Consider the following 26,693-nt stretch of genomic DNA (forward strand, 5'->3'; position numbering starts at 1 on the left):
AATCAGTGGAACAATCCGCCTACAGAAGTTGTGGGTGTTCCATCACTGGAGGTTTTTAAGAAGAGACTGGACAGCCATTTGTCTGAAATGATATATGAGCAGGGGGTTGGACTAGAAGACCTCCGAGGTCCCTTCCAACTCAGTTATTCTGTTATTCTATAACTGTGAGAAAGCACAGTTTCTCCTGTTTATTGGCCATCCTGGTTCCCCACCATTGTCAGTATTGATCAAAGAGGTTTTTTTTTTTCCCATTAAGTAGAGCTAATATAGGTAACTAGAAGGGACACGGTGGCTCAGTGGGTTAGGCCGCTGAGCTTGTTGATTGGAAGGTCGGCAGTTTGGTGGGTCGAATCCTGAGTGCCGCGTAGCAGAGTGAGCGCCTGTTACTCGTCCCAGCTTCTGCCCACCTAGCAGTTCGAAAGCACATAAAAATGCAAGTAGAAAAATAGGGACCACTATGGTGGGAAGGTAACAGCGTTCCGTGCTAGTCATGCCGGCCACATGACCACGGAGACATCCTCGGACAAGCGCTGGCTCTTCGGCTTTGAAACGGAGATGAGCACCGGCCCCTAGAGTCGGAAACGACTAGCACGCATGTGCGGGGGAACCTTTACCTTTACCTTTTTAATATAGGTAACTATTTTTTCTGTAGAAAGTAGAAAACTTCTGCGGTATTAATTGCTTTTTTTTCCTCCATCTTCCATGTTGATAGGTTGGCTTTCCTGATTTCCAAGATGCCATCCAGAGCTTTTACCAAGAAGATCCAGTTAAACTGCAGCAAGCATTGTCAAAAGGGAAGTGTGAAGACCTAGCAGCGCTTGGTTCCCAGGTAAACAAATAATGTGCCATTGGGCATCCGACTACAGGTAGTCTTGCAGACTTACAACTGCAGTTGAGCCCAAAGTTTTCGTTGCTAGGTTAAGTCAGTTGCGCCCCATTTTACGATCTTTTTCCCCACAGTTATTAAGCAAATCACTGCAGTTCTTAAATGAATTGCGCCGTTGTTAAGTGAATCCTGCTTCTCCCATTGACTTTGCTTGTTGGAAGCCAGCTGGGAAGGTTACAAATGGTGATCGCACGGTCATCCATACATGCCAGTTGCCAAGCCGCCTGAATTTTGATCATGTGACCATGGGGGTGCTGCAGTGGTCATGTGTCATAATTAATTTTTCCCAGTGTCGTTATAACTTTGAACAGTCACTAAACGAAACGATGTAAGTTGCTGACTACCTGTAACATTCGTTCCTTAACAGGACACTTCTTTCTTTAACAGGATATTCTGTCATATTCTGCAAAAGATTTCAAATTCAAAGCAACTCAAGTTCAAAATAGCTCAGACAGGGACCTTTTTGACTCAGAACACCTACAGTGTGGTCATGATGGCATTTCAGTGCGTTTCGGATAAAATAGTAACAGCCGCTTTCAACTTAAAACAGAAGACTTTGATCTTTGCGCATCTCTATTATTCCCTAATCCTACGGTTTTAAAAAAATAAATCCTGAAGGTCTGCCCAGGGGCTATTATTCCTAATGTAAGCATATAACTCATGAAATTATTCTGTCTTTTTAGAAAGATGATCAGTTATGACTTCTAAATTGAAAGATGGGGGAGGAATCTATCTACTGAAGCCAAGGGAATGTTTAAATGCCTTTAATGTTACATTTGGAGAAAAAGGAAAACTATTAAAACAGACCTTGTAGGAGGAGAACCATTTTAGTCTGCAGTGGCAAAAAAAACAAAAACCTGAAGGAGTTTGGTATGACTTTTTCTAACTAACACATTTGGTTAAAAGGCAGAAGCTTTCATGTGCTGTAGCTCACAGTGCCTCTGAAGAAGTTAGCTACTACCAAACTCTTTCTGGTTTATTAAAACGAGTCTCCGTAAATGGTCATATGTGCAAATGAGGACTGGCTCATTAGCTGTTTTCTTGTGATGGAAAAGTCTGCAGTGGGATCAAAAACAAAAAAAATATACAGGTGGTCCTCAGTTAATGACCATTCATTCAGTGACCATTTGAAGATATGATGGCACTGGATGAGGAGACTTACGGCTGGTCCTTGAAATGGCCATTGTAGCATTCCTGTGGTAACGTGATCGCAACTCAAGCGCTTAACAACTGGCTCGCAATTATAGTGGTCACAGTGTCCTTCAGTCAAATTATCACCATTTGTGACAAGCAAAGTCAATGGGGAAATCAGCAGGAGGTTGCAAATGGCAATCATGTGATGTTGGGCCTAACCACCGCAACTGGAAGTGCTGTCAGAAGTTGGCATGGTCACCTGATGTCATGCTTCATGACCATGTCACTTAAGTGATAGAATTGGCAGTCCCAATTAACAAACAGTCCCAAACTTTGTCTGTAATTCCTGTCCAGCACTGTCAATTTCCATGGCACCTGCTGTTGCAAAAAAATAAAATAAAAATAAAAACCTGAAAGTGCCTTAAAATCAAACTTTCTCTAAATTCTGCTATGGGCAGGGGATTGGACTAGAACAGGGTTTCAAACTCAATTTCATTGAGGGCAGCATCAGCATTGTGTTTGCCCTCAGTGGGCTGGGTGGGTAGGGCCAGGGTGGGCGTGGCCTACTGAGTGGGCGTGGCTAGAGTGCGTATGGCCTACTGGGTGGGCATGGCCAGCTCTACATTGTTTGCATCAAGGGTGCCTATGGGGGCCTGGGCAGGAGTGGGACAGATCTGAGGGTCTCTGGCAGAAGGAGGGTCTCAGGGCCAGGGCCAAGGCAGAGGGGGCTATTCCCTCACTGTTTCCAGGATGGCTTTGCGGGCCACATGAAACCACTTTGCAGGCCAGATCCGGCCCCCGGGCCTTGTGTTTGACATGTCTGGACTAGAAGACCCCCAAGGTCCCTTCCCGCCCTATGATTCCATGATTCTAAATCAGAAACAGTTCCTACAAATTCTTGCAGAGATTTAAGTTCATCATTACTTAAGAAATTCAGACTTGGGAAATGGACCAAATTTCCAGCTTCCAGATGTTCTGCCTGCCCCATCACCATCATACATCTGTTCTGTGTACACTCAGAACTGAAACCATGGACTTCGAACTCCTCACTTCCTGTCACTTCTTGTCCTGTATAGCAGAGGTCCCCAACCTTTTGGGCACCAGGGACCGGTTCCGTGGAGAGAGGTTTTTCCACGGACCAGAGGGTGTGTGATTTTGTGTGCTGCCTGCATCCTGCGGATGGGGCTTTGCTTGTTTGTGCGGACCATTTGCTGGCATACTGCAGCTCGGTACTGGCGGTTGGGGACCCTTGCTGTATAGCAAATTGGTACCATTAATTTTCACCTGCTGCATCCCCTTCACTCCAGCCTCATGAACCCTTCAGGCTTAGGTGGTGGGAGTGGGGGGCAGCCTGAGACACCAGTAAGGTCAGGGGTGATGTAAAGTGATCAGACACAAAACAAGCAAACAATCCTGCAATAACAGGACAATCCTTCTTACTAGCCAGGTTGCAGTGCACGGAGAGGAGGACCATTCCTTGGCTACCAAATATCATAAGAAGCCTCTGTTTTCTTCGGTTTAATTAAGTGTGGAGTGGCGATGAGGCATAGTTACGAAAATAGTTAATTTGGGGCTTTGGGGATTCTCTGAAAATCGGTATAGCTGAAAATAACCTTTGTAACACTCTTAACTCCAGAGGGAAGGGAGCTAGAGAAGATCAGAGACATACACTCGAGATCCAGCCTTCTAATTTAGGGACACCTCTTTGGCTGTGGTTTTTTTTTTTTTTTGCCTGTACCTACTCATTTTATCACCTTAATTTGTTAACTCCACCACCTCCAAATGTTGTGACAAAACCATTTGTACCAGCTGACTGTAACATGATTAGAAAAAAGCTAAATGAAAAATGGATAAAACTTCACATAAAGTGCATTCATAACACTTTGTCTTTGTTTGTATTTGTAAAGTTCCTGGCTTTTCTTTTTCTTTTTTCTTTTCCTTGTTTGATGTCAGGGTGTTTATTTGTCTGTAATTTATTATTATTTATTTATTTTATTTATTATTTAGACTTATATACCGCCCTTCTCCCGTAGGACCCAGGGTGGTTCACAAGGCGATTAAAACAATATAACAATACAAAAGTTAATAACAAATTAAAATAAATTAAATTATCCTTGATTAAAATCTAAAACCCTTAACTCTAATTAAAAAACCCAATTACAATAGGTTTAAAATTAAAAGTTCTCAGTCCTGGCCGGAAAGCTCAAAGAGCCAGGTCTTCAGGTCCCGGCAGAACGAACGAAAATCTGGGGCAGTCCTGAGCTCTACGGGTAACTGGTTCCAAAGGGCAGGTGCGCCCTCAGAGAAGGCCCTCCCCCTGGGTGTTGCCCGCCGGCAATCCTTTGCCGGCGGCACCCTGAGAAGGCCCTCCCTGTGGGAGCGCACAGGACGAAGGGAACTTGATGCCGGCAGCAGGTGTTCCCTCAGATATCCTGGACCCAAGCCATATAATTTGAAGTGTAATGGTATCAAGTAAGAGTATGGTTGAATCTTTTAAGGCTTTCATACTACTTTTCTGCACCTTCTTGAAGCATCTATTTTTATTTATTCATACATTAATTTATTAAACTGTTAGAGTATGCCGTTTTTCTCCTCTGCCCTGTCCATTTATACCTTATTCATTTTCTGAGTATATCCCAGCCTTATTTTCTCAGAAATATTAAATAAAGTGCAATCCAATGTCTCTCTGTGTTAGTGTGTGCATATAATTAGAGCTTAATATGACAGTTAACACATAGTTAATATAACAGAGCTTATGCCTGAATAAATATATAGAGAAATTTGCTGTTTCTTTCTGTGTTACATTTATACTCACCCCAGTCCAAATAAAAATACATTGAAAGGGAAAGAACTGACCCTGCTGCAGCTCCTTTCTGGATTTTTGAGATGTAAAACAAGGTGCTTACAGGTCCAGACCTCTCTGGTTTAATATCAAGTGATTGCAGTACTCCACAGTTTCCAGAGATCTTTCTTTGCATTGCTCCTCCACATTCTTTCAGCCATTCAAATCTAAGAATCTCAGATGAATCAGCTGCAATTTAATTGTGAGGATGATCATATGTCCAACCTACTGCTGATGTACAATCGTCACTACATGTATCATCTAAATGGTAAAATTGGGAAGGGCTAGTGCTATCCTCAGGGACGCGGTGGCTCAGTGGGTTAGGACGCTGAGCCTGTCGATCAGAAGGTCGGCAGTTTGGCGGGTCGAATCCTGAGTGTCGCGTAACAGAGTGAGTGCCTGTTACTCGTCCCAGCTTCTGCCAACCTAGCAGTTCGAAAGCATGTGAAAATGCAAGTAGAAAAATAGGGACCACTACGGTGGGAAGGTAACAGCGTTCCGTGCGCCTTTGGCGTCTAGTCATGCTGGCCACATGACCACGGAGTCGTCCTCGGACAAGCACTGGCTCTTCGGCTTTGAAACGGAGATGAGCACCGGGCCCTAGAGTTGGAAATGACTAGCACGCATGTGCGGGGGAACCTTTACCTTTAGTGCTATCCTCGGTGTATTTGTTCGTTTATTTATAATATATGCCACTCCAGTTTTCTGATTTGGGTGCTTTGTGAAATAATTAACAAACAATTAAAGCAACATAAGTGGAAAAAGACAATTACACGGCAGCTCTTAACCTTCTTATCTGGAAAAAAAAGGGCCCACTGAAAAGGAATGATTTTAAACAGAGCTGCATTCCATGCCCCTAAAAGATACTCTGGTTAGATAATCTGGAACCCCGTAGGGTAAAAAGAGATGAATGGAACAAGAAATAAATAACTAGCCACTGCACTGCTATGCAATGACATTTAGACAACCTGATCTTGGAAAGCTAAGCAAGACTGGACTTGGTTTGTACTAGAATGGGAGACCATTCAACAACAACAACAAAAAAAAAACCAAACAAGCTAGATTGGCAATTTGAAGGAAAAATAAAACAGCTGGAAAAGATAGCAGCAAATTACTGTGTGTTGCCTAAATATATGGATATGTCCCATGACATTACCAATAGCTGGAATAATCTTAGAGCTGCTGCTTTTGTGAAGAAGAAAAGCATGCCAGGTGTTTCAGCCTGCATGCAGTTTGAGATTTTGACCTAATGTGGGTGTTCACCCAGGGGCCGTGTTGTTAAAGCTTGACTTTCCTGCATTGTAGGCGAAGGAGGAACTTAGAGAGAGGCTGAATTCAGTTGAACAAGCAAAATTGGAAGACGTTTGCTGTATCCTATTTTGATTGATTATTTGCCTTCAAGGTGTTTGCGACTCCTAGCAACCACAAAGATAAATTTTCTCCATTACGATCTTTCCCTAACCTGGACTTCCAGTGGTGCCACTATAATTGTCCATCCCCTTTTCTGCTGATTGTCCTATTCCTCTCTTTCTTTGCCAGCATCAGAGCCTTTTCCAGAGAGCTGTGGGTCTTCACATAACGTGTCCAAAGTAGGATAATTTGAGCCTGGTCATTTGTGCAAACTCTGGGTTATTTGTTCAATAATCCATGGCTTGTATTCTTAGCTGCCTGGGGTATTCTCAAGGAGTCTTGTCCAACACCAAAGTTTAAACATGACAATACTCTTCTTATCCTTACTTTATCTATTCCTTTATTCTAATTTATTTATTTATTACTAATGAATTAGTAACAGATTACCCTAACAAATTCTTATTTAAAAAAATCAGTTTCTGCCCTTACTTAGTCCCATTTGTCCTTTTACATAAAGTGAGCAGTGAAGATGGTTTACACTGGGATAGAAGAGGACTATATAAGGAATGTTTACATTAAGTAGTATCAGTGTCCATTATAGAAGAATTTATATTACAGATACATTTCTAACACACCTTGATAAGGGAGAAGAGGTGAGCATCTAATATACCCAGAGTTACACAAATGCTGTCATGAAATTAATTACTCCTAGTTCAAACATGTTTCTCACATTCTTCAGATCAGAAACAACTGTTGCCTTCCAAACCTCATGAAGGATAGATAGCGCTCACAAAGTCTTATTACAGTTGTTCACAGCATCTGGCAGGGAGCAATTCAAGAGTTGCTGCTTTTTATCTTTAGAACACAATAAAATGTCTTGGGTGAGGAGTTCCACATTTAATGCTACAAGCAGAACTGTAAAAACTCTGTGGTGCCAGGGATGTGTTGATTTAGCTGGGTACATTTAATGTGATTGTGGTTAGAAATTGGATTCCCCCCTCCCGTCCCATTACTCTGTATTTGTTTTCTATCCATTTTCCTTTCAACATTGTATGTCTCATTTAAATAGGCAGACATTGGCTGTTTTTTTAAACTGATGATCTATTCCTGTAATTAAAAATAACACTATTTAGAATGTAGTATTCTCTCAGCTCTGTTCATTTAGACTACATTCTAACACGTTCTATGCCCTCTTAATTATATTTTCCTTATACCCCATAAGGCCTGTTTCTTTATTCGGGCAAATTTTGTGCTTTATTATTATTCACAAGTAAACTGTCATCCTACACTTTTCAGAATGACAGATCGTTGGGGTTATTTTTTAAATAAAAAGTGGATGTGCTGTATCCAGAAATAAAGCATGAGTGAATTGTTGTCATTTTTCCTATGGTGGTGGTAGTGAATTTTAAACATAAATTATTAAAATCCAACGATCCTTTTGAAATGATCACACACACACGGGGGGGGGGGGGTAACAGCATCTGATTAAAATAATTATTTAAAGAACAGAAAAATTATGTCATGAATTCATACTGGTTTAGATCAATCTTAGGTGCTTTAGAATAAATGTAGTTTATTATGTTAATGTGGCATATTTCTCTCCTATTAAGAAAAATAATGATGCTTATTGATGTATTTTCAGAAGTGTGAGGATGGATTTTGCACTTTGGTAAAGCCACACTATAAATGTTCACCAAATGATTGGGAACTCCTTACACTGCCGTGGGCAAGAACGCTAAAACCCAACAAGCTAGATGTCCCTATTCCCTCAAGCTCCTTTGGATGAGCCATTGCTTTAATACAGCCTTTCTTCAAGTGGGATGATTCAGATAATTTCATTTTTTTAATGGATAACAAATGGATTGCATAGGATGCTGTTTAGTTTATGGAGCCACTTTTATCATGGTTCCTATGTGGCCTGTGTTGGTCCTTGAAGAGGATGTTTTCTTGCATATCATCTCATTAATGTTATAGCATATAATACGTGGACTGAATGCCCATCACATCTTAGACTTTGCCCATTCTTCATGTATCCCTTCCTCCTCTTCTTTAAGTATCCAGATTGTTAATCTGAACAAACTGCTTGGTGCTTAAAACTACTAATATTTGGCTATTGTGTTCGCTAATATTTTATATAAATTGAGATTCATATTTACTTAAAGCCACCAACAAGACAGTGAACAAAATTATACAAACGAGTCACCTTAGTTCTGCTTCTCTTTTCTTTTTAAAGTTTTATTAATTTTTAAGAATTACAATCTTTAGAGCTTAGTAAACATGTTGTCTGGGTTCACATATTTAACATTAACTTCTTCAATGTAAATCTATCCAGTACTGCACAATCCAGTATTTTTTCCCTGATCCTCCTTTCTTCCTCATATTTTTTCCATTTTTCCCTCATTACACAATTACAACTCTTGATACTATTGATGTATACAGGGTTAAATATAAACATCTTCATCATATTTTATTACTATTATACAAATAATGATATCAATTCATAAATCAATAGCCTGTTTTCCGTGCTCTTGTTAAAGTTTGATTTTCCATCAATATTTAAAGTATCTTTGTCAGTTATGATTTTCTCAATATTAATTATATTTATATAGCTAAAAAATTTATTTATACCAATCCTCTTATTTTCCTATTTCCCATATCAAAAGAAGAAAAAAATGCTATTTAATTCTAAATCATATCATTCTTTGCAAAAGTATATCTAAGGATCATCCATTCTTTTAATCATATTCAAATAAGTATTAACCCCCTCTAATAGGACAAATCTTCTATTTTTTTAAAAACTCTAACTCTCGCTTTCTTTCTTTGCCAAGTAGCTTTCCAATTCAAGGCAATTAAATCACCCAGGAATTTTCTTTCTATTTTTATGAAAATTGCTTGGTGTGAGGTAGGGTATTTTTAGGGGGGAATTCCACCCATTTATGTTCCTGAGCAATTCCACCTTCCTTCTCCCTCAATTTCTCCCCTCATCTTTTGTCTCCCAAATTGTAACGTTTCCCCTGACAGCTCCATGTTCCATTCCCCAAAATCTTCTTCCTTGTCATCAGGTGCATCTTGCAGACTTAAAGGGTAAAAGGTCTTTTGCATTTTCATTGTTATGGGTAACTCTTGCAGTGTTTTTCTCTGTTTTTCTTGAACCATTCCTAGAATTTAAAAAACAACAACAAAGATTTCCAAATACTTAACCCTTTTCCTTTGTGCATTTCAAACTGAATATTTAAACTATTCAGAAAAATACTATAAGCTTGGCTCTGGGTGCAATAAAAGGGATGTCTAAGCAGTAATTACTCAGGTTTTACTTTAAAAGGAGAGGGGAATGCTTTCAGGAGGGACAAAAGGACAATCTGATCAGCTCTGGGAGAACAGTCAGGAGTTAACAGAGAACAGTTAACAATTTTCATTGGATTCTCTGATGTCAATATATTTTGGAAGAAGGAGGTAGGAAGGTTGGAGGGAAAGAGGAGGAGAAGTGGGGAGAAACGGGAGCGGAGTGGTGAGGGAAAGAGGAGAGGAGAGGAAGAAGAGGGAAGAAGGAAAGAAAGGAGAAAGGGAGAAAGAAAGTAGGGAAGAGAGAGAAAGAGGGTGGATACAGTGAAAGGGGAAATGGATGAGCAGCACCCAAACTTACCTGTATGTATTTATGTATGGTGATATATAATACCTACAGCATTACTGATATAACAAATGTTAAATACCTGAAAAAATGTTTATATATATACATATATAAATACATATATGTATATATATAAACATCCCAATCAGAACACAGCCCCCATTCAAAACACACCCCCACCCAATCAGAACACAGCTAACCCCCCACCCAATCAGAGCACACCTCCACCCACAGAACACACCCCCTCCGGCAGTTTAAAAAAGAGGAACAAACAGCCACTACCACACACTTCTCCCAGAAGAACGAAGCTGAAGCCACCAGCCTGAGGATGACGGATGAAATTTCGTCGAAACGTTGCTCTGATACCTTCAATTCTATGTTGGAAAAAAAACGCGAATGACCAACATATATATATATATATATATATATATATATATATATATATGTATGTATGTATGTATGTATGTATGTATGTAGATCATTCGGGGTTTTCCCCACGTAGAATTGGAGGTATCAGGGCAACGTTTCGACGAAATCTCATCCGTCATCCTCAGGCTGGTGGCTTCAGCTTCGTTCTTCTGGAAGAAGTGTGTGGTAGTGGCTGTTTTTTCTTCTTTTTTAAACTGCCAGAGGGGGTGTGTTCTGTGGGTGGAGGCTTGGTTGTGTTCTTAGGTTTCTGTTTTGTGGTTGTGTGTCGTTATCGTTGTGGGTTCGGATTTGCTTTTTGAATGGTTGTGTGGTGGTGATGTCATGTGATATTATCATGAGTTTGGGTCTGGTATCATTCTTGGTGGCTGGGACTCGTCTGTCAATCAAGGCGGGTTTCCAAATAGCTGGTAAGCGAGAGGTATCATCTCGTTTGTTCATGCTGTGGGGGTGTTTTTCTATCTCGATGGCTTCTCTGATTATTCTGTTGTTAAAATGTTCAATTTTGGCGATAGTTCTGGTTTTTTAAAAATCAATTTCATGTCCCGTGGCTTTAAAGTGTTGGAACAGGGATGAAGTCTGTTCTCCCTTTCTGAGTGAGTTCCTGTGCTCTTCAATGCATGCACTTATTCTTCTGTTGGTCTGTCCGATGTATGTGGTGGGGCAGGTGGGGCATGGGATTTCGTATACTCCTTGGTTTTCTAACCCAATTATGTCTTTGGAGTTTCTTAGGATGGTGGATATTTTTCTGTCTGTGTAGAATGCTGTTTTGATGTGTTTTTGGAGGATTCTGTCTGTGGTCCCTTTTAAGTATGGGAGGAGGGCTTTGCCATTTTCTTGTTCTCTGTCTTGGGTTTTTGTGGGTGTCTCTCTTCGGATTAAGTTGGTAATCATGTTTCTTTGGAATCCGTTGGCTGTTAGTACATTAGTGAGAGTGTAGTTCAGTTTTTAGGTGTTGTTCGTCAGCTAGGTGTTTTGTTCTGGAGATGAGTGTCTTGGCTACGGAGTTGATCTGTGCTGGGTGGTGGTGTGAGAGTGCGTTCAGGTAGCGGTTTGTGTGTATTTTTTTATGGTAGATAGTGTGTCCTAGGGAGCCGTTGGATTTCTTGTAGACTAAGACATCAAGGAAGGGAAGTTGATTGTTAGCTTCTGTTTCCATGGTGAATTGTAGTTTGGGGTGTAGGCTATTGAGGTGTGTGAGGAAGTCATCCAGTTTTTCTTTGTCGTGTGGCCAGATTACAAAGGTGTCATCTACGTATCTGAGCCAGAGTTTGGGTTTGTGGTTGGATTTTTCTAGAGCGAGGGTTTCAAAGTGTTCCATGTAGAGGTTTGCAATGACAGGTGAAAGGGGTGATCCCATGGGTGCTCCTTCCATTTGTTTGTATCTTTGTCCATTGTAGTTGAAGTATGTGTTTGATAGGCAGTGGTTGGTCAGATCTAGGATGTGTTTTTGGGGGGTTGTATTTATTTAGGATAGCTGTCAAGGCTTCTTTGATTGGCACTTGGGTGAAGAGGGATATGACATCGAAGCTAACAAGTAGGTCACAGGGCTGTATGTTTAGTTTACTTATGATCTCTATGAATTGGAATGAGTTTTGTACATGTATATATAGGCTTTTGCTTTCATAACTTCCCCAAGAGAGCCAGGATGCAGTAGCAAACCACTTCTGAAAAATATTGCCAAGAAAACTGCTAGGTGATTGCCAGGAGTCAAAACTGACTTGACAGTGCGTGCATGCATGCATGCACATGCACATGCACACACAAATCCTAAAGAATCAAGTTGTTCTTTGGTGGGATGCTTGCTCATTGATCTTAAATGACTTCTGAGGATTGAGTCACTTTTTAGTACCTTTGACAGGTCTATGATTCCTAGGTAAACAGGCATACCGTAGTTTGCTTCAAAAATGCATGCCCTGGTAATTTCTACTTGGAAGAAATACTGTGTGTGATGCTGCAGAAAGTCACTGCAGATAGCTTTCTTGGGGTAATCAGAGGGCTGCTTTGATCCTCAGTGCCCTTTAGAGCTTGAAGGATTCCTTTCTTCCCATTTATTGCTGTGACTAGATCACATGAAGGCGCTTTTTCAAATACCTTTGTAGGTGAGGTTGAACAGGTGCTAGCAATGAAAAGTTCCTTTTAGTATAGACCTCTCTCTTGTGGAATTTTATTTATTTATTTTATTTTTATCCTGCCTTTATTGGTTTTTTTTATAATTAAATCTGGTACATCTCCAAGGAAAGTTTCCTGACTTATCCTCCCTGATTGTCTTTTCAGCGCCATCAAATTAATTTAATTTTCCAAGAATTAGTTTTATCTCTTCACTTTTATTTGTCATTTACGTGGGATTTAATGTTGCAACTCATTTTGCATCATCGTTGTTGTTGTTGTTGTTGTGATGATGATGGTCACACAGCAAGCTAGATGTTTAGATTGGATTTGGCATCATTGGCCACCTGTTGAGCCCTTCCCAAGGAATTGGGATAGGCAGATGTTGTTTTTTAATAATATTAAAGGTATTGTCCCAGGATGTAAGCTGTTCCAAGTAAAATTGCCTTTTGTAATTGACTGATGGGAATTTTGTCAATGCCAATGGTGTTCAAGTGGTGCTCCAGATATTGTGGGATTGCACCCAAGGTGCCTATTGCTATTAGTACTATCTTTGCTTTTTTTCTCACAGTCATTCTATTTGCAAATATTTGTATTTTGTGATTTTCTCTAGTCCTTTCTCTTCTCTTCTGCTGTCTTTTGTTGTTGCAGCATATACCATCCAGATTTTTTTGTCTTTCTTCTCAACAATTGTTAATTCTGGGGTGTTATTATTAATTTATTTTGTGCTGTCAAATCATTGTCAACTCTTGTTATTTATTATTACAAAGAATAAAGGAAAAGAAACTGAAGCGCTTTTAGCTTTTTAAAATTGTTTTAATTGTTGGGCTTTAATTAATTTAATTCATTTTAATTTAACATTATCTTTTTATATTGTCTTTTATATGCTGCCCTGTAAACCGCCCTGAGTCCTTCGGGAATAGGGCGGTATAGAAAACTAATTAAATAAATAAAATAAATAAATAAACTCCTGGCAACTGTCTGGACAAATCCCTGCAATTTTCTTAGCAAGGTTTTTCAGAAGTGGATTGTCATTGTCTGCTTCCTAGGACTGAGAGAAAAGGACTGGCTCAAAGTCACCCAGCTGGTTTTATGCCTAAGACAACACTAGAACTCATGGTCTCCCAGTTGCTAGCTTGAAGAATGCCAAGATATTTGTAGTGATCTTCTTCATCCAGACAGTTGATGTTATTTCCATAAAGGTAAAAGGTAAAGGTTCCCCCGCACATGCGTGCTAGTCGTTTCCGACTCTAGGGGCCGGTGCTCATCTCCATTTCAAAGCCGAAGATCCAGCGCTTGTCCGAGGACGTCTCCGTGGTCATGTGGCCGGCATGACTAGACGCCAAAGGCGCACAGAACGCTGTTTACCTTCCCACCGTAGCGGTCCCTATTTTTCTACTTGCATTTTTACGTGCTTTCGAACTGCTAGGTTGGCAAAAGCTGGGACGAGTAACAGGCGCTCACTCTGCTACGCAGCACTCGGGATTCGACCTGCCAAACTGCTGACCATCTGATCGACAAGCTCAGCGTCCTAACCCACTGAGCCACCGCGTCCCTTGTTATTTCCATAGGACATCCTAATTTCTTCAGTTTTCAACATTTTCCTCTTGATGGGAAGGGTGGCACATTTCTACAGTCCAAAGTCCACTGTGATATCTTGGCTATATATTTGGACAGTTTTGAGTAGCAATTCTATTCCAGATACTGTTTTTTTCCCTACAGCTTTGGATCATCCATGTAAAGGAGGTAAGATAGACTAGCAGATGTTTTTGATGTTTGATAGCCAGGTCATGAATTGTTCAGTATAGTTGACAGAGGAATCAGTATAACTACAAACAGTAGTGGTGATAATAAGTCTTTTTTAAAAATTCCTTTTTTCCATAAATGTTTTATTAATCTTCTATTTTCACAAACAAGTGCCCAATAGGCAACGTGATGACTGAGTCCATTAGTGATTCTGTGGTACATTTATTTTATTTATTTATTTTAATCCCATTTATATCCCACCCTTCTCCGAAGACTCAGGGCGGCTTACAATTTAAGCACAAACCAATGTGCTTAGCAATAGCCTTCATTCTATGTATATGCCTGCTTATTAGGCCCCCCCCCAAGCAGCATTATTACAAAGTCAGCTTATTGCCCCCAACAATCTGGGTCCTCATTTTACCTACCTTGGAAGGATGGAAGGCTGAGTCAACCTTGAGCCTGGTGGGATGCGAACCTACACTAATTGCAGGCAGCTGGTGTTACTTAAGGAGGCATTAGCCCACTGTTCCACCAAGGCTCGTATGTAAGCTTCTTTCACTATTACACCCACCAGTACATCCTCTCTTCTTCTGGTAATAACCATTTTTCTGCACTAAGCAAATACAATACTTATTATTGTTAGTAAATATATAATTACATATCAACATTTGTTACATTTTTCTAATAATGTCAATAATAGCAGTTTAAAATATCTTTTCTAACCAAAGCATATCTTAAATGCATTTGCACTCAATTTCCACTTATTTGCTCCTGGTCCTATCTTTGCTTTTTTCAATTTTAATTTCCCATCCATGTTCAAAGAATCCTAATCATTTATAATTTCAAAACAAGTTATATTTTGGCAACCAAAAGCATCCCTTCTTCAAAGTTCTTAGCATATTATTTCCCTTTTCATACCAAGATATAATATTCTGATTACAAATCCTAACTATCTAGTTATAATAATACTTCTATTTCTAACAATCTATTCTTAACCATATTCAAACATCTAATTAGTTACATAGCATCCCCTCTAATAGGTCAAAGCTTCTGTTTCCTTCAATCTTACTCTAGATTTCTTCCTTTGCCAACTAACTTTCCAAGTCAGTGCATTTGGATCATCAAATAATTCTTCCTCTGTTTATGTATATATTATTTGAAGCAAGAGAAACAATTTGGTTAAGGTATTTTTGGAAGAACTAACCCATTGATATTCGTTAAACCGCCTCCCTCCTTTTCCAGTTCTCCACAGTTCTGTTAACAGCTTTATCTTCCATTCTATCAGCTCTCCTTCCTTGACGTCCAGTATGGTCTGAAACCTTAGTTTGTAAAATGTCTTTTCCGGTTTTGACGTCATGACGATGCAGACTCAGGAAGACGGGACTCTGTCTTTCACGTTTGGTTTCACCCTGCTGGGGGACCCTGGAAAGGGTCAAAAGTCGCCCCCTAGAGGCGGCAAGCAAGAAGGGGGGGCAGCAGCCCTCCCATTTGATCCAAGGAAGCCCTCCAAACTGGTGGGGGAAAAACTGGCTGCATTCGAAGCTGCTGACAACGAAAGACAACAAACACTACCAAGCAACTTTACAGCAACGTAGATGAAACTGGGTGAGACCTGATCCTCTCTTTATGATTTTAAGACCTCTTCCTGAAAATCTGCCCAAAGCACTCCCCTGATGAAAGAGGAAAAGGGAATTTCCACCCCATTCCCTCAGAAAAGGAAAGCGATGAATTAATTTCTTGGGGAAAATGGTGAAATCTATAAGACTTATTTGGAATTAATGTATACATACAGCTTGAAAATTTGGGGACTAAAAGTGTTTTAAAGACCTTTTTCTTGAAAAAAAAGACTTAAAAATTTTAAAATATAAATTTTGGATCTAAAAACTGAAAAACTGCATCAATGATATCTAGTGGGGAATTACAGCACTACAACTTATTTATGTCTAAAAGAAATCTGACTCGAAGTCCAGAACTAGATAAGGCTTTGGCTGACCTTGGAAGCTTTTACTATTGAGAATTGCAACTGAGAAAAAAGTAACAGGCTTGAGGGCTGTTTATCTGTGTGGCTGAGATGATAAACTATACTAAATTTGGCCTGCCAGTATTTTGAACATAAATACTGACTTTCAGAACTGTGTTGTGGATTTATCTTCTTGTAGAAGGAACAGATGGAACACTTTGGATTATAAATCTTGATTGTTAAACAATTTTCAATGGTTCTTTTTTCTCCCTGGACAGAAAGAATATATTTCTTACTGGACAGAAAAATTTGAATTTTACTTATATCTGCTTAGGGGAGGTGCAGTTGGTTGGATAAATTTATAAAGGCTACTTACAAAAAAATAAAATAGATGTTTCATACTCAGCTTTAAATAGTGAAGCACCATGTTTAACATGTGTTCCCAGGAGCCTTAGTTTGCCATATTACCAAGAAAATATTGATGAATCACAGAAAGAAATTCCATGTTGAAATTAATACAAAAAACAATTGTTTTAGGTTATGATCAGGTTAAAAATAACACAAAGGAGATAAAACAATTTTCTAATTTAAATCTACAAACTCGGAAAACAACTACAGAGAAGGAACCAGTAAACCAGATAATAGAAGGAAAACTAGAGAATGCTGACACAAACATTGATGATCTAAAACAGGGGTGTCAAACTGCTGGCCCGCGGGCTGGATGCATCACCAGGAAACCGTGCCCGCCCCATTGCTGGCAATGGGGAAAAAGCTCCGATACGTCGTGTGACGTCATGAGTTTGACATGTCTAAAGGAAGAAACTAATGACCAGACTCAGATAAATGAAAACTTAGAAGATACAACGATAATATTGGAAACAAAAAATTTCTTAAACTCTCCCAGTCAGTGACCATTGATCAGCAACTGTGTCTTCCATTGTGCCATTTATCTTTGCACAAAGCTGCTGATATTTCTGCTGACTCCTGTTAACTGCTAAGCATGTGATTATCCAGTCATGTGGCAGAAAGTCGAATATCTTCTTGAAATCAATCCAAGCTATATTTAAGTTGGTCTTCCTTCTGTTAAAAGTTTTCAAAAATCATCTTGTCAATTAGGAGCTGATCTTTTGTCCCTCTGCTGTTTGGGCTTAGCTGCGCAAAGAACTGCATTGTTTCCTTTTTGTCAGGTGTTGGTTGGTTTATTGCACACTCTCCATTGTTGAATTAGTAGAAACATTCCTGATTCAACTGATATTGGAGATTCTGCCTGTAATGTACAATTTGAGCTTTGTATCTGCTGAGAGCTCCCTTGATTTTGCTTGTCTCTAGGTAATATTTCTTGATTGGATACCCCAAAGATGCTTTTTCATGAGGCAGTTGAACTTTCTTGTTTTCCTTTGAAGACATTTCACTTCTCATCCAAGAAGCTTCTTCAGCTTCTGTTGTTATCTTCTGTTATCTTGATTGGATAAAATTTGGTCTTCTTATTCTCCAGCTTTTCTTTCATCTGTTCCAGCTTGCTTGCATCTGACCTTAGCATGTCAATCATATTTACCAACGTGATCTTTTGGTGGTGCACTGCTTGACTCCCTTCCCCCCCCCCCCCCCCGTTTGTTGATTTTGCATCCAAGGTATCCAGTTACAACTGTGGTCATGATATACGATAGTTGGCTTGTTTCTTGCAAAGTGCTTTTATTTAATATTACAGTATGGGCATTTTTTAATACTTGTAGTAGCTAGAGGTTTTTTGTAAGAAGCTTCAGTGCAGGTAACAGCAGGTAACCAAGCTGCATTGGTTACCAGTTGTCTTCCGGGTGAGATTCAAGGTACTAGTAATGGTGTTTAAAGCCCTACATGGCAGGGGTCCGGAGTACCTTAGGGAACACCTGCTGCCGGCGTCTACTTCCCTCCGCCCTGTGCGTTCCCACAGAGAGGGCCTCCTCAGGGTGCCACCGGTCAGAGAATGTCGACTGGTGGCCCCCAGGGGGAGATCCTTCTCTGTGGGCGCCCCGGAGCTATGGAACCAGTTACCGGTTGAGCTCCGGACGGCGCCCGATCTCCGCTCCTTTCGCCGCGATCTAAAAACATACTTGTTCGAGCAAGCCGGCCTGGCCTGAGGAGGGATTGGTGGGGTTTTTATTATTTTTATTGGGGCTTTTTGTTAGGTATTAACTGTATTTTTAATGGGCATGTATTTAATTACTTTTTAACTTTTGTAATTCTGTGTTTTATTCTTGCCCTGTACACCGCCCTGAGTCCTTCGGGAGAAGGGCGGTATAGAAATATTAATAAATTAAATTAAATTAAATTAAATTAATTATTCTTTGTTTCACTTCCTGTGATCATTATTATTAAATTCATTGCACAAGCATTTTTTTGTGCAATAGCATATACTTAGAGTTATCATTATGGCTGTTTCTTAACTTCACAGGTTTTGTATCCCGCCCCAGTCTGAAGAGTTTAAGTAACTTGCAACAAAGTAAAGCCATTTTGATGTAGTGGTTAAAGCACAAGGCTAGAAACCAGGAAACTCTGAATGCTAGTACCACAAAGCCAACTGGGTGACTTTGGCCTAGTCACTTCCCCCCCCCCCCGAGTAAAAATGGAGTATAGAAACAGAGAAGGAATTCAACTAATATTCAAACAATTCACTGCAGGTGGCCACTGGAAATATTTAATTCTAGTTAAATGCATGGCAAAATAGCATTGTTTTAACAGCTTTATGAGATGCCAAAAGGGAGGATTGAGAGTGGTTGAGTGTTCTAACTTTTGGAGCTTACTCCTTGATTCCTCTTGGTTTTGGTGATCCTCAGCAGATCCTCTGCCTCCATTGCTGCTTGTCAATCTTTTAAAGTGCTTGTCCATACCTGTGTTGTTTTGGGGCTAGCTATTTCTGTTTGGCAACTGGCTGGCAGTACAGCATAGTAATTCTGCTGTGTGCATACATCTCTGGTTCATTTCAGCCTGAAAAGATGATGGCCAAGCAAATGGAGTTTCTTTGCAACCAAGCTGGCTTGGAAAGACGACTCTCTACAGGTCTTTACAGGCAAAGTTCAGAAGAAAGCAGTCCCAATGGGCTGACGCCAGATCCTCTGGATGGACAAGGTACTGTTGCTTTACCAGGCATGTATTTGCTGTTATACATTTCTTTTACAGTTAGCATTTTGAAGTTGATGCACTAGTAATACCACCACCACCATCATCATCATTGTTGTTGTTGTGTATGATTGAACAGTTAAACTGGATTTGGCATTTTTATCCACCTGTCAAGTCCTTCCCAAGGACCTGGGATTGGCAGATGTTACTTAATGATGTTAAAGATTTATCCCAGGATGTAAGCTGCTCCAAGTAAAGCTGCCGTTTGCGAATGACTAGTGATGATTTTTGTCAATGCCAGTGAAAGGTATTCAAGTAGTACTCCAAACATTGGTACTATTATTATTATCCCACCTTTTTATTTATAATTCAAGACAGCAAACATGCCTAATATTCCTACCTCCTATTTTCCCCCACAATAACAGTATTATATCGTACAGTGTAGAAATACCTCCATATATAGAATGAAATTTGCTGAGGTTTAAAGAGTTTTTAGAGGGATTCAGAGAGCACAAATGATTTCCCAATGTCCAACTTTTGCCTTGGGAAAAACAAGATGTCTGAAGTTTGATTTAATTTGTTCGAAATGCTGTGAAGGCAAAGTAATCACAATTGTTCCTATTTTGTGTATTTATACATAACATCCTACTCCCAAGTTCTTCAGGTGAATTGTGGGTCCCATGCTTTTAATGACTATGGAATCAAGCAATGGTTGAAAATGTGGTTTGGAGCTAAAAAACTATATGGATGAAAGACTTATATTGTGAAGAAGCAAGCAGAAAGTAATGACTTATGTAGATAATATTCATGTGATACTATTTAGAATGGGCTTGTCTCTTGGAAGGTGGAGTTTTTCCATCTCTGTTATAACATGTGGTTTACACTTGTGCTGATATCTTTTAGGTGAAAGACCTTTAAATCTCCGTATATCAGGTCTATCAAACAGACACATGCCGCACATTTCATTAGATGGAGAAGCTCCTGGAATGAAGCCCCTTTGCAATGATCTGAGCCGACAGTATGCTGGTGGTGAGGCAAAATCACAATTGCCAGGTAAGAATTCCATCACACTGTATCTGGAATATTGTGGGAAATCTATGTTGAAAATAGCTTGTAATTAGCCTATTGATAGGTAGATTTGTTTGGATTGGGACTGCAACTGCCATAACTGCCATCCATGATGGTAAGAGAGGTCTCCTTCCAACAATCTTGTGTAGCTTAATGAAGTTTTGTACCTGATTTATACTACCTAAATAATGTCATATCCACTGATACTTAGCGTACTCAGAGTCGGCATTTTAACCGGAAAATGTGTGGAATTCCAGAACTATACCATACTGGCATCAGTGGCTCCACTGGAAGTGAAGGCATATTATAACTGACATCCTCACCATTCAACCAGTTTGTTTAAGTAAATGTTGGCAGGTGTAGGAAAGCATTTCAAAGCCTTAAATGTAAGAGCAACTGCATGCTCGGTATCAGATGACCACGTTATGTGAACTTAGAAGGAAGCGTTTCTGAATTCCTTTATGCCAAGTAGGCAGCTGTTCTAGACAACATAATGTATATATTTTGTTAATATGCAGACATCCCTTGCCAATGTTAGCAGATACCCATATCTGCTGATGCTTCATACCTCAAAATCCAATACCAATGCTACTGTTTTCAAAATATTGCCTTTTCTAGCATTACATGCATTGAAATTGCACTCACAAAATAACTCTTGTAAGTTAGAACCAGCAGATAGGGTTAATGACTCTTAATGGAGAGTAAAAAGATTGAATGTATTGTGAATAGTTGTTACAATGTTGCTTCATTCGATGGCTTTGGAGCTAGGCTTAGAGCTGAGAAAACTTAGGGCTGGATACGTCACGCGGAAGCCGCGCCCATCCCATTGCCGGCAATGGCAAAACAGTCCCGATCGGTTGCATGACGTTGCGAGTTTGACACGTCTGACTTAAGAGATGAAGGTTTGTTTTCTGAGCTTGAACTTTTCCGAACATTTCATTACCAGACTAGGTAACATCTTCTGCGGAGTTTAGGGGATGTCACTGTTCTTTGCTTATAAGGGCTTCAGGGGTGGGTGTGTCAAGTGAGGGTCTGTGATGGGTCAGGTACAAGTCAGAAAACTTTGCTTATAGCATTATTTTTACCTTGGCTTCTGATTAGAGTGGTTTAATATTTTTAATATGGCTATATTTTATTTGTTTTTTATTTGTGATTTGTTTATTGCATTTTGGTGATTGTTGTGAGCTGCCAATGTGAGATGGGCAACTATAAAAATCAACTGAATGGATAAATAAATAAAAGTTTTTTTATACAAAGTGAGCCAACTTAAGCTGCCTTTGATTATGAAGGAATTTGGAGGCATCATGTTTAAATGTTACTATCATTGTAATCTTTCCAACCATTTTAAGACGCTGAGTTAGAAGTCTGGATGTTGGCAGTTTTCACTACCAGGGCTTGTTCTTTCAAAGACCTGAAGTCTACGTTTTATTTTTATTTTTTATTTTAATTCCATTTATATCCCGCCCTTCTCCGAAGACTCAGGGCGGCTTACAAGCTTAGCAGTAGCCTTCATTCTATGTATATGCCTGCTTATTAGGGCTTTCATACACCCCCCAAGCGGCATTATTACAAAGTCAGCTTAATTGCCCCCAACAATCTGGGTCCTCATTTTACCTACCTCGGAAGGATGGAAGGCTGAGTCAACCTTGAGCCTGGTGGGACTCGAACCTGCACTAATTGAAGGCAGCTGGTGTTACTTAAGGAGGCATTAGCCCACTGCTCCACCAAGGCTCTTTTTGAGGGTCACTGCTTCTAAGAACATGCTGTGACTCCTTTGATCATAGAGGTGTCTTCTCCTTTTCCCTCATAATATGTCCACCATGGTGGTTTTAATAGGCTTCCATTTTTTCAGTACTACAATGTACCACTACCAGTAAGATGCTACCATGGTTTTGTATGCTAGCCATTGGTTATATTGTCCATTTGTACGGTTTTTCAACAGTTCTAATTTTCTTTTGTTGTTATTGCAGAAGGTCTTGGTATTTTGAAAGATTTTCCTCACTCGGCTTTCAACATCCTCGATCGGAAGGTCATAAAAACCGAGCCAGAAGATACAAGATAGACATACTGCTGTTGGAAAAGAGTTATTTCCAAATAAAGCTTTGAATGGAAAACAAATCAAGCCTTAATAACCAGCGTTGCCTCATTGAAAAAAGGGATTTCATAGCCAAAGCCTAAGAACTGGAACAGTCATAAGTGAGGAGCTGAGAGACAAGCGGCACTGCAGCATGAGCAGTGGATGCAAACCTGAGGGAGGGGTTTCCTAAGAGGGAAAGGCTCACAAAGTAATACTGTGGGGCCTTGTTATTTAAGAATGTATTATACGTTTGAGCAACGTAATGTTTTTAAACAAGTGTTTCACAATATGTATTAGGTTGAGTAGAGGTGGCTGTCATTATTTTTACTTGAAATGTCAGTATCTACTTTCAATAGTTACAAGTCCATTTTTTTTAAAAAAAAACTTAGTTTGGGTCATGGGTAGAGAAAGGTGGGGGGGAGGGAATATAGTGTAAGACACTTAAACCGCAGGTTCGACGTGTTTATTTTTTAAAGTGAAAAAAAAGCAATTCCATAAAATGTTATAGGAATATAGCATTTAAAAGAGCTGACTGTATTATAACAGGCACTTTTATGCCTGGTGTGTAACATTCTCAGAGACTTCAGGAATGTCTATTTATTTACACTGTATTCTTGTCTGCTATTTGGGACTGAAAGGGGAGAGGAAGAAACACAATATTGTTGCAGGCTATAGATTAAGCAGGGAAGGAAGAAATAAACGTTTATCCCATGGAAATTGCTTGAGTGAACATTCAGATCAAGGCTGGCAGAGCGCTTGAAATGCTGTTGCCAGTTTTTGAACATTCCTTAAAATTGTTCTTTTCCCCTTTAAAAGTTGGAATACTTCAGATAAATATAATGGCAGAAAATCAGCCCAATGAATTTATATGCTGTGCAATAATCAGTAAAATAGGAATAGTGGATAGATTTTCCACTTGTAGAGGAGGATATAGGATCAATTTTACCAACCTTGTTGACTTCATTCATATATCATATCTTGCCTATCACATACCGATACATTTTGTTTCATATGAAAGAAGAATTGGGGTCATTATTTATTTAAGGAGGACTTCATTTGTATGTATGATGGTGCCCCATTTGGTTTACAGTAATGAAGAGACATCCATTTCTCTTCCAGGCTCCTGCACATTATATAGGCTACCAGCATGGCATCTGGATTTGCATAAGAAGGTTTCTCTATTCAGGGCACATAAATTATGTAGTTATATTAATGCAATTAAATAAGATTTTGTTCAATCTTCCCCAACTAGTGTGTGATAGTAGTCACAATCCATTATTTCTGGAAGGCACTGAGTTGGGTTTATAAAATGCTGAATTTGCCTACACTTGATTTGTTGTGATGGTGGTTGGTAATGGAAGTGCCGCATATTCTTGTTAATCTTCCATAATGCAATATTGCTCCTCATATCTGAAGATTGTGATCTACATATCAGCAGTTACAGAGTCATTCCACATACCATGTTGAAGCTGTTAATGTTGTGTGAGGTGAACCTTGTCATTCTTCAATTGGGATCAATGTAAAACATGTTTTAGTAATTATTTAACTTGATTTGTTTGCAGCAAGCAAGCTTTTTTTAAAAGCAGATGTTTTTCGAATTGCATTGTACCATTTGATAACAAAATATATTCCAATAGGAGTGTGCATTTTAATGGATCAAAACACCATATTTGACTTCAGATGGCCAGTTTCATTATTGCGTGAATTAATAACAATATATGTCCATGTTTCCAAATGTACTGCTCGATATTAGTGATATCACAAAGTGTAGCAGTAATAACAGGAGAATAAGCACACATAACTATTAATAGATCATTTGTTCAATAAAAGACAATAAAATGTGATGTAATAGAGATCTTTTTTCTTTTTAGTTGTATTGACCTAATGTAGTTATGATATAAAAAATGAGGTTTTTGCTTTTTTTAAACACAGTTGAACAAATCATTTCATGCCCCAAACATAGACTGTTTATTTTGCTTTTTGTTTTGTTTTTTTTAATTTGCAATATATTGAATAGAGTCATGTTTATTTCTATGAAAGCAGGCCTAAGCAGCTCAGTACAGTAACTGTTCACACATTGTTTTACATTATTACATGATTTGCTTATTTATGTCTGTGTAGTCTGTGAAAACAGCCATTGTACTTTGTAAACCGTAGATAAATGGCTAAGTGTTATCTGTGAAACCAGACATTCGTAGTTTATTCAGCCAATCATAGCTAACAATATTGTGGATTAGTGCAATGTAGGAATCCAACACTCAACTCTTTTCTATTTGATGTACACTATTATAGAAATAAGGACTTGATTTAAATACTCATAACCCTCCACTCAAGTCTATAAAGTTGGAAAGCACATGGAGATCTGTTTGGAAGCTCGCCTCCCTCAACGTCAAATTTATCTTCCAGGAAGAAGTGTGGGTTATAAGTTCAACGTGCACTTTTCTGAATGCATACACGAACAGGCTCTGCGTCAGCCTTCCCCAACCTAATGCCTTCTAAGATGAGTTGGACTAAAGTTACTTTTCCACTTGAGCAAGCTGATTGGAGATGCTGAGAATGATAATCTCACCTTTCAGAAGGCACTTGATTGTGTTTTGTTTTGTTTTGTTTTTTAAAAAAAATGTTTCGCCCTTTGAAGCCAGTTGATAAGATTCTTTGTAGAAACTAAAAATGAAGAGATCCGTTGATGGCAATAGAGCCAAATGTCTTGTTTTTAAACTTTTTGGTGGTGGTGACAGTCGTGGTTTTGGTGGCGGTGATGGTGCAGTATTAAAGAGATCTGGGGGAGGGGGATAACAGAAGTGTGATCTATGTTTGTCTGCATTTGTATTCTTGTTTTCTGAATTTTTTGTGCCTTGTTGATTATAAAATAAAAAATCGCTTTGGTGAACTTTTTCCCTGTCTTTTTTTTTTTAAAAAAATTAAATGAACCAATTAGCATATGTTTCAGGAATTGCAGATTATTTTATTTTATTTTTTTATTTTTATTTTTAATTCCATTTATATCCCGCCCTTCTCCGAAGACTCAGGGCGGCTGACAAGCTTAGCAGTAGCCTTCATTCTATGTATATGCCTGCTTATTAGGGCTTTCATACACCCCCCAAGTGGCATTATTACAAAGTCAGCTTAATTGCCCCCAACAATCTGGGTCCTCATTTTACCTACCTCGGAAGGATGGAAGGCTGAGTCAACCTTGAAAGAAGACAATTGATTTCCTTTATCAAATAGCAGAGTTTTCAACACTATTTCATGTGGGTGCTTACTTAAATTATGAAATGATTCCCCCTCCCCAATGAACACGAATTTGCTTACAATATCCAGATTGATGAATTTTGGAAGATGCATTTTCTGGTAAATGGAACTGTTTGTTTCAATATTGGTATTATAATGGAGCTTTGATGAATGAAATGGAAAAATTAACAACACATTACTAGATTTCCCTGGCTGTCTCTAACACCTGCAGTCCATAATCTTTTCTTAGTCGTAGCCTGCACTGATGAAAACTTACATAAAGTATTTGATAGGCATAATTTAAATTACTGGCTGTTTAATATAGATACAACTATACTTTAAATTGCCATTGCTTGATTTACAGCAAACTCATTTAGTATTATACATAGATTTTACTAACAAAACCATTTTCAAATCTAACATTAGGGATTAGATTGTATAGCTTTTATTAGATAATGTTCTTTCTAGAAAATCCAGGATCATATCTGCAGAAATGAACACATTACAATTTTATTTAATTTTTCTTTATTCCTTTGAAGTTATACTGATCTTTCATAATACATTAAAAATCCTTAACTCTTACTTGGCATTTTTGTCTGGTCAACGAGCATGCATATCTAACAGCAGGTACCTTTTTATTCAATACTTTTTAAAAACACAATTTTTCAGGTGCATATGAAAGACTAAAGATATAATTGTTTTAACTGATATAGAGTTGCCGTGTATATTCAAGATCCAAAGTTTCCTAATCATAAGCAGGTACAGTCCTAACATGTCTAATGAAAACAACTGAATCTAACCTCCCATAGACAATTGAGAGATCTGCTCACAAATCAAGCTTCTCTGCTATAGAAGGGAACTGTGGCCTTTCAGAAGTTGATGAACTGTAACTGCAGCTTCAGGGAACATTGCCAATGGTGAAGAATGGTATGGATTGTCCATCAGCAACATCTCATATGCCAGGCAGAGGTATCTGAAGGCTCCAATAATTTCATCAAAACGTTGAGAGGCCAGGGCAATACAAACTCCATTCCTTTCACCCATGTGCAACATCACAAAGTGTGTCCAAACAGGGCAGAGTTTTTCTCATGAGACTGTGATGTTGCTTTCGTTATCTGCTTCCCTTTGATCCTCCCATAG

At 39.1% G+C, this 26,693-nt stretch overlaps 1 protein-coding gene across 1 annotated transcript in view; it reads left to right on the top strand.

The window, feature by feature from the left end:
- Positions 1–25,212, top strand: part of NAB1 (NGFI-A binding protein 1) — a 68,007-nt gene extending 42,795 nt beyond the window's left edge. Inside the window, exons 5-8 of the mRNA XM_083349685.1 lie at positions 713–829; positions 19,045–19,186; positions 20,081–20,230; positions 22,216–25,212. Coding sequence (XP_083205811.1) covers positions 713–829; positions 19,045–19,186; positions 20,081–20,230; positions 22,216–22,307 — 501 coding nt within the window. The 3' untranslated portion in view covers positions 22,308–25,212. The remainder of the gene's footprint in view (positions 1–712; positions 830–19,044; positions 19,187–20,080; positions 20,231–22,215) is intronic.
- Positions 25,213–26,693: the final 1,481 nt, after the last annotated feature.

The sequence above is a fragment of the Vipera ursinii genome (assembly GCF_947247035.1).
Source record: "Vipera ursinii genome assembly, chromosome: 1".
Classification (NCBI taxonomy): domain Eukaryota; kingdom Metazoa; phylum Chordata; class Lepidosauria; order Squamata; family Viperidae; genus Vipera; species Vipera ursinii.